Below are 12133 nucleotides of genomic sequence, written 5' to 3'. Positions count from 1 at the left end.
TTTTCTTTAAAAAAAAGTCTGTTGGTTTTGACTTGAAGCTGCATCCTGGCTATCCGTCTCAGGAGAGAAATAAGAAACGTGATGTTTTCAAAAGGAGAAGGCAGGAGAAAGAGAGAGATGCCTTAAGCCTATAAAGTCAGGCAGAAACAGGTCAGATGCTGAAATCGTGCAGACTCAGGGCAGTGCAGCTGAATATGCGGCCACCAGGAGGCTTGTTAGCATCTGGGGGCCTGTTTTTCTCAGCTAATCCTTTGAAGTTGTTTTTGCTTGGGTAACTATGACAACTTGTGCAGAGTTTAAAAAAACGGAGACAAGGGACTTGATGTTGACCTGGAACAAGATGATTTTTGTTATTTACTGCTTGCCTTGGGCTAATATTTTATTAATATCCATCATGCTTATTTTTTCCTTTCCTTACTTAATACTTGTCAGTTAACTGGGAGTTTATGTGTAGTAAATAGTTAACCTGAATTTAGATGTTTCTTCTTTCATATAAACAATAGTTTTTATACTAGGTTTTAATGGTTTGTGATAAAGGAAAATGGTTAATTTTTTTTTTTTGAGACAGAATCTCTCTGTTATGTAGCTCTGTCTGTCCTGGAAGTATGTAGACCAGGCTGGTGTCAAAGAGGTCTGCCTGCCTCTGCCTCCTAAGTGCTGGGGTTAAAGTATCACCATACTCAGCAATATTTGGATTTTTAAAAATATATTCATTAAGATGATAAGGTTAGAAAAATTATTTTCCATTTCTTTCTATCACCCCAATGTAAAACAAACAAACAAATGAATCAGACGGGTAGGGAAAGGAAATGAGGTAAAAACAAATAAACAAAAAAGGCACAGAAGTAAAGATACTGGTAGTAGGAGGCTGTTTGTTGGTTCCCAGCTGCCCAGACTAGAAATAACCACACAGAAACTGTATTAATTAAATCACTGCTTGGCCAATCACTTAAGCATATTGCTAACTAGCTCCTACATCTAGAATTAACCCATTCCCATTATTTTATATTTTACCATGAGACTGTGGCCTACTGGCAAGGTTCCAGCTGGCAGCTTGCATCTTTCCCCTCTGGTGGCTACATGGCGTTTCTCTGATTCTGCCTTCTTTCTCCCAGCACTCAGTTTAGTACCCCCTCCCCCCCACCTCACTCTACTCTGTCCTATCACAGGCCAAGGCATTTTCTTTATTCATTAACTAGTAAAAGCAATACATATACATAAAAATCTCCCACACTACACTTACAGTCTGACAAATGTGGTTGGATGGGTATCCATCCCTCTACATCTCTCCACTGTGGTTTACAATAGAGAAGAAAGAGCAAAAGCTTCAGATGTCACTAAAATTAAACTGCCAACACAGGGCTATTAGGTATTCTTGTCTTCTCTTAGCTCCCTGGTACAGTCCACAGGAGGAAGAAGAGAGTTGGCAAACAAAGCCTGTGAAGGTGAAACCCACAGGCCAGAGTTGTCATTCATGTCCACCTCTTTCCCTAGGAGCACCTGGCCCTGAGCTGCCACCAATAGCCCGCAGCCATGAGTTCTGATGCCGAGATGGCCGTTTTCGGGGAGGCTGCTCCTTACCTCCGAAAGTCTGAAAAGGAGCGAATCGAGGCTCAGAACAAGCCTTTCGATGCCAAGTCATCCGTGTTCGTGGTGGACCCTAAGGAGTCCTATGTGAAGGCAACAGTCCAGAGTAGGGAAGGGGGCAAGGTGACAGCCAAGACCGAAGGAGGAGCTGTGAGTAAAACCAAGAGGGTGGAAGGGAGGGAAGCAGGAACGATATTTTTTCTCCTACTTAGGGGGTATTAACTGGACCCTTCCATTCTTAACAGACTGTCACAGTCAAGGAAGACCAAGTCTTCTCCATGAACCCTCCCAAGTACGACAAGATCGAGGACATGGCCATGATGACCCACCTGCACGAGCCCGCTGTGCTGTACAACCTCAAAGAGCGTTATGCAGCCTGGATGATCTACGTGAGTGTCCTTATCATATTTAATCAAAACCATATACTTTTTCTTGTTGAATTGCCTCATTATGTCAGTGATCCAAATTTGGGTGTCTTTGAGAACGCACATGCAGAGAGCTCTCTGGTTAAGTGCACTCATTGGCTATCTGGAACGTTGGTACTGCATCAGATAGCTGGAGAACCGAGGGAAGCAACCAATGAATGAAACGTTACAAGGATCAGCACTTCTTTAATTCCTCTCCCCTTGCTCACACAGCATTATTTACAACTTGGAGCGATGAGGTGATTTCTAATTGAGCAACTTTGTCTTTGTCCACAGACCTACTCTGGCCTCTTCTGCGTCACCGTCAACCCCTACAAGTGGCTGCCGGTGTACAACCCCGAGGTGGTGGCGGCCTACCGAGGCAAAAAGCGACAGGAGGCCCCACCCCACATCTTCTCCATCTCTGATAATGCCTACCAGTTCATGCTGACAGGTGAGTATATCCATAATCGCAACATCTACGAGCACTAGAAAACACGTGCCAAGCCATAGCAGAGGCAACGCATGGCCAGCACCTTGAGGAGGAAATGTTTTGCATACATGTGATGGTAGCAATGAACAAAGCAGAAAATTTGATCTAGAGTATAATGCACCAATTACAAAAGCACAGGGAAATTTGTTTATACCTCTATGCTAGAAATCTCAATTTGTTGATGCTAATTCCAGTCAAAGTTAATCAAAACTGGGTATCGACCCCATGTCTTAATTACACCTATTGTTTCATCTCACTTAAAAAGGAAGCTTTTAAATTTCACAAGCACTATAGGAAAAGCAGCCTGGACATTTAAAACATGCCAGGATTCTGACCTATGAACCAGGTAAATGAAGGAGCCAGGAAACCGTGATGCCAACTGCTTCTTGGATGATTCTCATTGGTAAAAGAGTGAACTGGGCCATTTCATAATCAACAGTTCTTCACATTAGTGATAACAGCCGTGTGATAATTAACACACGTTTTACACTTAGTTCTTAAGCCTTGTGAAAAGAAAAGCAAAGATTTAGTAGCATCGGTGCTTTCACTTATATGACATGTCCGCGGTTTCCCTTCACAGATCGTGAGAACCAGTCCATCCTGATTACGTACGTAAACAACATGCCTTTCTGTCTGCTGAATTTTGATTGCTCGGGCTGTGCCTCCTGCCTTATATTCTGGTTTCTTGTTTGGTGCTCACAGTGGAGAATCCGGGGCCGGGAAGACTGTGAACACGAAGCGTGTCATCCAGTACTTTGCAACAATTGCAGTCACTGGGGAGAAGAAGAAGGAGGAGGCGACTTCTGGCAAGATGCAGGTGGGTCTGATTGTCACAGCCAGAGTCCAGGCTCTGTTGTCTATCTCAGGCAAGAAAGCCCTGAGATGTGAGAACTGATCTTTCCCTTGCAGGGGACCCTGGAAGATCAAATCATCAGCGCCAACCCCCTGCTGGAGGCCTTTGGCAACGCCAAGACCGTGAGGAATGACAACTCTTCCCGCTTTGTAAGTGTCTTGATTGCCCTGTTCATGTGAGCATCACCTCCACACTTCTACATACACTGTGTTAATGTATTTTCTATGTATTTGGTCCATAGTTAATGAAATAATGTCTAGCTTTAATCAATCCTCCTTTGCCTTCTTAAGGGTAAATTCATCAGGATCCATTTCGGTGCCACAGGCAAACTGGCTTCTGCAGATATTGAAACTTGTGAGTTAATAAACACTGGCGACTGAGAATCTTTCCCTTGGGGGCACTCATATCGGAAAAGCCTTGCCCTTGATTCTTCCGTGTGAATTTCAAAGCTTAATTTTCTACTTTTGGCTTTTATTCATGTAAAAACGTGCCTACTATGCCTTTCCAGATCTGCTGGAGAAGTCCCGAGTCACCTTCCAGCTCAAGGCTGAGAGGAGCTACCATATCTTCTACCAAATCATGTCCAATAAGAAGCCAGAGCTCATTGGTAAGGAGCATCTTGGTTTGTTCCCATCGAGAAAGCCACCATCTTGTCTATGCTGTCCCTCTGGAGCGTGGTGATGACCAAAGTAACTCTTCATTCTCTTCCCCATGCGTCCAGAAATGCTCCTGATCACCACCAACCCATACGACTTCACTTACGTCAGCCAAGGTGAAATCACAGTGCCCAGCATCGACGACCAGGAGGAACTGATGGCCACAGATGTAAGTGACAGGGAAGAGGCTAGCAAGGCCCTTGTTAGTGCACAGCGCTCTCCTCCCATCAGCGTGGAAAGAACCAGCAGCGAGTGGGCCAGACAGTGTTATCATTCAGGCTTTCTTACACTTGGAAAAGAAATCACAGAATATTTAAATGCCATCCTACACATGTATTTACATTTCAAATAGCTGCAATATATGTTAGGTACCTGAATGAGTAGAGAAAGGTCAGTAAAGTTCATGCCCAGACATTTCAAGGCCAGCCAAGCCCTGACCTGTTACCAGAGAAACGTGTAAAGAAACTCGGAGCCATTGCCGTTCTCATGATTCTTTCCACGGGACTGTCCATAAATACAGAGGCGGAAGGATGGGGCTGCACACTAAATTAGGACAACATAGGAAAAGAAGAAATGTCCTGGGAGACTAGACAAGAAAGTGTGTGGCTAACTCACATGCTGTCCTTAGCACCCACATTACTCAAATGATGTTTCTATTGGCTAAGAGGGGAAGAGCTCGACTTCTAAGCCATCCAAGTATGCGTCAGATATAAGGCAAAGTGGGACTGGGAATCAGGGAGCCAGACCCCTAGTGTCCTGAACGAGCTGACCACTGTGATAATTGTTCCTAATTCAATTCTTTCGACAGACTGCTGTGGACATCCTGGGATTCAGCGCAGATGAAAAGGTGGCTATTTACAAGCTCACAGGTGCTGTAATGCACTATGGGAACATGAAGTTCAAGCAAAAGCAAAGGGAAGAGCAAGCTGAGCCAGATGGCACGGAAGGTAACAACCCTGTTGTCACCATTGACATGAGCCTTTTCAGAAGTGGGGACCTGGTTGTATTGTCTTTCTAATGAAAGGCAGAAGTTTTAGGGAGAGGAAATAACACATTGATACGTTGGTAGTTTACATAATTGAGCAAATATATAGGAGCTTTATTATTTCAGCTCATTCTACTGTTTTTCCTGTGGGGTGTGTGTGTGTGTGTGTGTGTGTGTGTGTGTGTGTGTGTGTGTGTGTGTGTTTGTTTGTTATGGTGCTGATACTGAGCCCAGGGTGGCCATGGAAGAGTGGCCATGCTTTTCAGACATAAACAAATAGGCAGAACTCACAACCTTCGCACCTTACTGTGTGTCTAAATCCATTGTCACCAACATCATCATTTGCAATGTAGTTGAGCAAGTCTCCATCAGTTCTACTGTTCTTGGTTCTTTCCTGCAGTGGCTGACAAGGCCGCCTATCTGACAAGTCTGAACTCTGCTGACCTTCTCAAAGCCCTGTGCTACCCCAGGGTCAAGGTCGGCAATGAGTACGTCACCAAAGGCCAGACGGTGCAGCAGGTGAGTATGATCTAAGCCCCTGATTCATCTGAACCACTGGGACTCAAAAGGTCATCCCTGTATCCAGCACAAACAACTCAACCGACCAACACTTTCCCTGAAGGTATACAACTCTGTGGGTGCCCTGGCCAAAGCCATCTATGAGAAGATGTTCCTGTGGATGGTCACCCGCATCAATCAGCAGCTGGACACCAAGCAGCCCAGGCAGTACTTCATCGGGGTCTTGGACATTGCTGGCTTTGAGATCTTTGATGTGAGTAATGAACCGGTTAGCAAACACATTGGCAGTCACTTGACTGATCTTGCTGGAGCCCTGGAAACACTCTTCACAAAATACAATCTACAAAACACACAAATTCCTGCTGAAGTGGGTCGGTGGAGGGATCTGAACACAAGGAAATGAGTGTGAACGGAACAGAGAGAACGCTACATTTGCAGGATTAGAGTCTCAAAGAAGGACCATGAACACTCGTTCAAAACTGATCTTGGATTCAAGCCCGGCACCACAGAAACACTTGTTTAGGTTACCCTCCGTGACTATTTCAAAGATCTCCTATTTAATGGCATTTTGTCCAACATGCAAGATTTCATATTGTTCCTTGGAAAAGCATTTTGAGGATTTAACTCGATTTAGAATTATAACATCCTTTAAGAGATTATCTGAAGGCCTACCTCTTCAATATAATAACCCTAAATGTCTCAAAATTTGAAGAAAATGTATTAACTGCCTTATAGATACAAATAGGGAATTTGTGACCAATTTCCTACATTAATCTCTTCCCATAGTTCAACACCTTGGAGCAGCTGTGCATCAACTTCACCAACGAGAAGCTACAGCAGTTCTTCAACCATCACATGTTCGTGCTGGAGCAGGAGGAGTACAAGAAGGAAGGCATTGATTGGGAGTTCATCGACTTCGGGATGGACTTGGCCGCCTGCATCGAGCTCATCGAGAAGGTTTGTGTGACTTTTCAAACTTTAAAACAGGAATAACAAATTGTCCCTCTTACTATGTTTATTAACAATCCCAGTTCTCATAGAGTAATTAGTGATATCTCATGATATGCCTGTGTGTAAAAGGTGTTCTCAGAATGTCATAGGTGATCTGTTACTAACAACTCTAACACATGCACATACAAAACACAGATTCACACACCCTCCCTCTGGTTTTTCAAGACAGTATTTGCCTGTGTAACCTGGCTATCCTAGAACTTGCTCTGTAGACCAGGCTGACTTCAAACTCACAGAGATCTGCCTGCCTCTGCATCCTGAGTGCTGGAATTAAAGTTGTACCGCAGCACTGATCAACCAGTTCACATTTTCAACTGTTATAATCTCACACTTCCTGAGTTTTTTAATGGCATAGGGTATCACCATGTGACCCTTGCTGACCTTGGAACTCACTATGTAAAATTAGGCCAGCCTTAAACTCACAGAGATTCTCCTCCTCCATCTGTTTTCTGAGTGCTAGGATTAAAGGCACATACCATGAGCTTCTTTCTTTCTCAGTTTTATTTTTATGTGATTTAATTGGTATAGAAGAAAGGGATGAAAATATAGTTAGTCCTTTGAATAGTCAATTAATCTTGGTGTGGCTATGATGTATCTTCCTATGTATACTATAAAACAAGGCAGTACATAGATGGTTAAGAATGGACAGTAATGTTGTATTCATCAATTCATTCCTTACTTGTGATTACTACCAAGTAAATTCACTAAACTTCTATTTGACCTTACCCTGGGAATGAGCTCTGATTTTCCCATTAAGTAATTAAGGGAATTAGTAACTAAGGAAATTAATCCAATTAGGTTAGAGCAACAGATGTATCATATTTATCTAGAACTCATTAAGCAACTTCATTGTCCAAAACTGTTGGGCTCTTGGGACTGGAGAGATGACTCAGTGGTTAAGAGTACCTGTTACTTTATCATGAAGTCTGGAGCTTTGATTCTGTATCAAGTGGTCCACAGACACCTGTAACTCCAGCATCAAGATCCTACATCTTTTTCTGGTCTCCATAGGCCTCCAAGCATATACCTCTCTCTCTCTCTCTCTCTCTCTCTCTCTCTCTCTCTCTCTCTCTCACACACACACACACACACACACACACACACACACACAAACACACACACTGGGATTTTGTCATGGTACCAAGAAAGAAGCTATGTGAAACTTGTGAAGATAAAGTCAAAATAAAATGCAATTGCCAGCTAGGAAATTTTCAAATATTCAGATCAAAACTAATAAAATTTTGAAGAAAAAAAAACCCCAGGATGCACAAGTTAAGAAAATATCTTAATTTGGTGATGTACTAGCTCCACTGTTTACCAGAACTACAAAACTATACAGTTCCAAGAAAAACTATTTCCTTCACTAGTATTTCAACTTCTGGATTATCAAAATGATTTTTGAGAATGAATTTGTGAATTCATATCATCATCAATGCTGAATTTGCTTTCAGTCTTTCATATCAAATTTGTCTCAGACAAATCAAACTGCTTCATGAGCAAAACCAACATATTATCAATGCTTAAGTCCAGAGAGATGGGAGGTGAAGCTGGGAGTAGAAAGAGGAGATACACGTTCTTCTTGGTGAAGTTGCATTTTTGGTCATCAGAACATAGTCTATCCTTTTCACATTCTTCCCACATCTAGAGTTGTGGTGAAGGATGTTACACCCTGAGAAAGAAGTATTCAGAACACATATGAGTATATATAGTCACAGGATAAAAACTGAGCCTTGAGAGGGTACTTTTAGAATTTAATTTTACTCATTGAACACATTTGCCAGATGGTACAGATGAACTTTTAAACTAAGTCTTTCAGCAACATATATCTTATGCATTCTTCAGACGATGACTGTCATATTTTTGTTAGGAGAGGGGAGTAATAAGTAGGATCTCATCTGTTTAATACATAAGTCCAAGTTCTTTTTTGGAATGCCTTCTTTTCAGGTTTGTGCCAAACACACAAACTACTGGGATTCTCTTTTCTAAAGGACTCATCACTATATTCTCCCTTTATAATACTTAGCCAATGGGCATCTTCTCCATCCTGGAAGAGGAGTGCATGTTCCCCAAGGCAACAGACACCTCCTTCAAGAACAAGCTGTATGAACAGCATCTTGGAAAGTCCAACAACTTCCAGAAGCCCAAGCCTGCCAAAGGCAAGGCTGAAGCCCACTTCTCGCTGGTGCACTATGCGGGCACTGTAGACTACAACATTATTGGCTGGCTGGACAAGAACAAGGACCCCCTGAATGAGACCGTGGTGGGGCTCTACCAGAAGTCTGGCTTGAAGACTCTGGCTTTCCTATTTTCTGGAGGACAAGCTGCTGAAGCAGGTAATTTTTTATAGTATCAACTCGTTCTAAGAATTACAACACAGAAATAAACCATCTGTCAGAGACAATATGGGTCAGTAATTCTCACTCTGTGAAAGAATCAACTGAACATTTCACAGGGGTCACCTAAGACCATCACAGAACACAAATATTTGCATTACAGTTCATGACAGTAGCAAAATTTCACTTATGAAGTAGCGGTGAAAATAATTTTATGGTTGGGAGTCACTAAAACATGAGGAACTGTATTAAGAGGTGGCAGCATTAGGAAGGTTGAGAGCCACTGAAACAAATGTTGCAAAATCTACTCTGAAAGTTCAGGCCAACGTGAGTGAAATGAAAGAAAGTGTATTAACAACAGTGGTACAGAGGCATCAGGAACACAGTCGGTCCACAGCCTTGCTTATCAGTGAGAAAGTGGATCTAGAAGGCTCAGTGATTTGCTGCTGACTGTACCAGCCGCTCTTCCACATCAAAACTACTGCTTCCATCAAGGGTCCAGCTAAATTGGAGCTAAGGAAACCCTTCATCAGGACCACAGCACTAGGTGAACAGAATGAGGTTGTATTTCCTCCCGTAAATATCTGAAGTCCAGATGTTCAAGTGTCAACATGGGGACCAAAGAAAATAGAAATTACAAGTCCTCGCTGATGAGCCAAGCTCAACTACCTAGAAGCAAGCGTGCAACTCTGCCTGTTCTAGGGGATGTGTGCACTGACAGGATCTTACTCCGCTGTCTTCTGGGTATATCCTTGCAGGAAGCAAAGCAGACACTGCTGATCTGGATGGAGTCAGGGAGTCCCATCTCTGACCCATATCTTCCAAGTTGAGCACAACTTTGTTCTTCCCTGGGTCTCTATAACCTTGCCAGTGACTACTGTCTCTTCATCTAGAATTAAGGCAGATGAGTTCTGGAAGGCAGAAAGGGAATCAGTGCCACAGACTCTGGAGGAAACATGACCATGGTGTCACTGGTACACACAAAAGGACTCAAAGGCTGCAGAGAGTAATCTCCACTTTGTCTTTCTGTTTTTCAGAGGGTGGTGGCGGTGGAAAGAAAGGTGGCAAGAAGAAGGGTTCATCTTTCCAGACGGTGTCCGCTCTTTTCAGGGTACAGTATACTCTTACACTTAGAAGATAATTAAACTGTATCTTAATGAGAGATTTTTAAAGGATGCTTATGGTAAAAGTGGGGGAAAATTAGTAGTATATATTTTCAATCTGAAAAATACTTCAGGAAATTTTTAACAAAACAAAGGCATGAGATATTTCCCCATGTTTCAAATATAAGAGATTTGGTAGCAAAGAGATTTTACATAAAGTCAAGCCCTCATTTAAAAGCGCCCACTGTGTTCGAGACATCTACTCCATATGATCAAAGTCTCAATACAAAAGTTTTCTGATTGGCAGGGTTTGAGAAAAACAATCTGAAATGGGCTATTTTTGTATGATCAGGAATGTTCTAGAAATCCACCTTCCAGATATAGGCTTCCTCTTGGTTATCATGATTAGTTTGGATAGCTCATTAGAATGTGATAGAAAAAAAATAAGGCTACAAGTTATTCTAAATGTCTCCTACGGTTTTATAGGAGAATTTAAATAAGCTGATGACTAACTTGAGGAGCACCCACCCCCACTTTGTCCGCTGCCTCATTCCCAATGAAACTAAGACTCCTGGTAAGACACTTCTCATGCGCAGAGCAGCCTCAGTGTGGCTTCTCTTTAGATGTCTTTAGATGGAGAGTTGTATTCCCCTTTCCAGGTGCCATGGAGCACGAACTGGTCCTGCACCAGCTGAGGTGTAACGGTGTGCTGGAAGGCATCCGCATCTGTAGGAAGGGCTTCCCCAGCAGGATCCTGTATGCAGACTTCAAACAGAGGTTTGTTTCACATCTTCCGACGTTTTATGTAGAGCAGTGTTAAATTTTAAATGTCATTTGGAGCCTGGCGATGGTGGCGCACGCCTTTAATCCCAGCACTCGGGAGGCAGAGGCAGGCGGATCTCTGTGAGTTCGAGGCCAGCCTGGTCTACAGAGCTAGTGCCAGGACAGGCTCCAAACCCACAGAGAAACCCTGTCTCGAAAAACCAAATAAATAAATAAATAAATAAATAAATAAATAAATAAATAAATAAATAAATAAATGTCATTTGGTTTGCCTCTTTTTTTTTTTTTTTTTGATTGACCCATCTTTTCAAGAGTAGCTACTACTGTCCTAGCTTTTATTTCTTGGTAAAGAAAAGTCATGTTTTAAATTTGCATTTCATTTCAACAGATACAAAGTTCTGAATGCAAGTGCTATCCCAGAAGGTCAATTCATCGACAGCAAGAAGGCTTCCGAGAAGCTTCTAGGCTCTATTGACATCGACCATACCCAGTACAAATTTGGCCACACCAAGGTACCACCAGTCCAAATTGCTGACAGACATTTAGTACTTTCAGAGTTTCTGCTTGGGTGGCCATACCATAACACATCTCACTGTTCTCTGCCAAGGTCTTCTTTAAAGCTGGCCTGTTGGGAACTCTAGAGGAGATGCGAGATGATAAGCTGGCTCAGCTCATCACGCGCACTCAAGCCATGTGCAGAGGGTATTTGATGAGGGTGGAGTTCAAAAAGATGATGGAGAGGAGGTGAGGAACAAAGCTTGTTTGCCTTTCCCGCCACCTTCACCACTGAACTCAGTGCAACTGTGATGGTCACTCGTCACATTTTTGCCCATTTGGACCTCTTTTTCTCCTTCCACAGAGAGTCCATCTTCTGCATCCAGTACAACGTCCGCGCTTTCATGAATGTGAAGCACTGGCCCTGGATGAAGCTGTATTTCAAGATCAAACCTCTCCTGAAGAGCGCGGAGACAGAGAAGGAGATGGCCAACATGAAGGAAGATTTCGAGAAGGCCAAAGAGGATCTGGCTAAGTCAGAGGCCAAAAGGAAGGAACTGGAAGAAAAAATGGTAGCTCTGATGCAAGAGAAAAATGACCTGCAGCTCCAGGTTCAAGCTGTGAGTAGGAGATGTGGCACACAGCCTTTTCATATTGCCTGATCAGGATGTAGTTGAGGACGAGCAATTCCAGGCTTCAGAGTAAACAATTTCTATCCAGGAATCTGCTGTGATTTCCTGCCTTTCAAAAACACTAAGATTCAGACCCAAAGAAACAATAGCTGCAAAGCCACACCTGTTGAATTAAGAGTGGCGGGTCTGCGTCCCCAGGCACCCTGCCGCCCGCATGGCTAGCTTAGCTTATGCCCCGAAATAATTACACGGAAACTGTATTCTTTTAATCACTGCCTG

General features: G+C 43.0%; 1 protein-coding gene across 5 annotated transcripts in view; it reads left to right on the top strand.

Annotated features, from left to right (window-relative positions):
- The first annotated feature begins 1533 nt into the window (after positions 1–1533).
- LOC101996119 (myosin-4) overlaps positions 1534–12133 on the top strand; it is a 24373-nt gene continuing 13773 nt past the window's right edge. The window contains exons 1-21 of one of the 5 annotated variants that reach the window (XM_026780284.1): positions 1534–1737; positions 1833–1976; positions 2289–2445; positions 3065–3092; positions 3187–3301; positions 3394–3486; positions 3628–3691; positions 3846–3944; positions 4059–4162; positions 4802–4940; positions 5379–5497; positions 5601–5750; positions 6284–6454; positions 8532–8841; positions 9515–9522; positions 9881–9952; positions 10431–10518; positions 10604–10721; positions 11116–11239; positions 11335–11471; positions 11587–11842. In XM_026780284.1, coding sequence (XP_026636085.1) covers positions 1534–1737; positions 1833–1976; positions 2289–2445; positions 3065–3092; positions 3187–3301; positions 3394–3486; positions 3628–3691; positions 3846–3944; positions 4059–4162; positions 4802–4940; positions 5379–5497; positions 5601–5750; positions 6284–6454; positions 8532–8841; positions 9515–9522; positions 9881–9952; positions 10431–10518; positions 10604–10721; positions 11116–11239; positions 11335–11471; positions 11587–11842 — 2700 coding nt within the window. Of the gene's footprint in view, positions 1738–1832; positions 1977–2288; positions 2446–3064; positions 3093–3186; positions 3302–3393; positions 3487–3627; positions 3692–3845; positions 3945–4058; positions 4163–4801; positions 4941–5378; positions 5498–5600; positions 5751–6283; positions 6455–8531; positions 8842–9184; positions 9190–9514; positions 9523–9878; positions 9953–10430; positions 10519–10603; positions 10722–11115; positions 11240–11334; positions 11472–11586; positions 11843–12133 lie in introns of all 5 variants that reach the window. The other 4 variants (XM_026780285.1, XM_026780283.1, XM_026780282.1 and 1 more) reach the window with 4 other exon arrangements.

Source organism: Microtus ochrogaster, chromosome 7 (assembly GCF_000317375.1).
Source record: "Microtus ochrogaster isolate Prairie Vole_2 chromosome 7, MicOch1.0, whole genome shotgun sequence".
In the NCBI taxonomy this organism is placed as follows: domain Eukaryota; kingdom Metazoa; phylum Chordata; class Mammalia; order Rodentia; family Cricetidae; genus Microtus; species Microtus ochrogaster.
The sequence above is the reverse complement of the archived record's forward strand: the minus strand, read 5'-3'. Positions and strand labels throughout refer to the sequence as shown.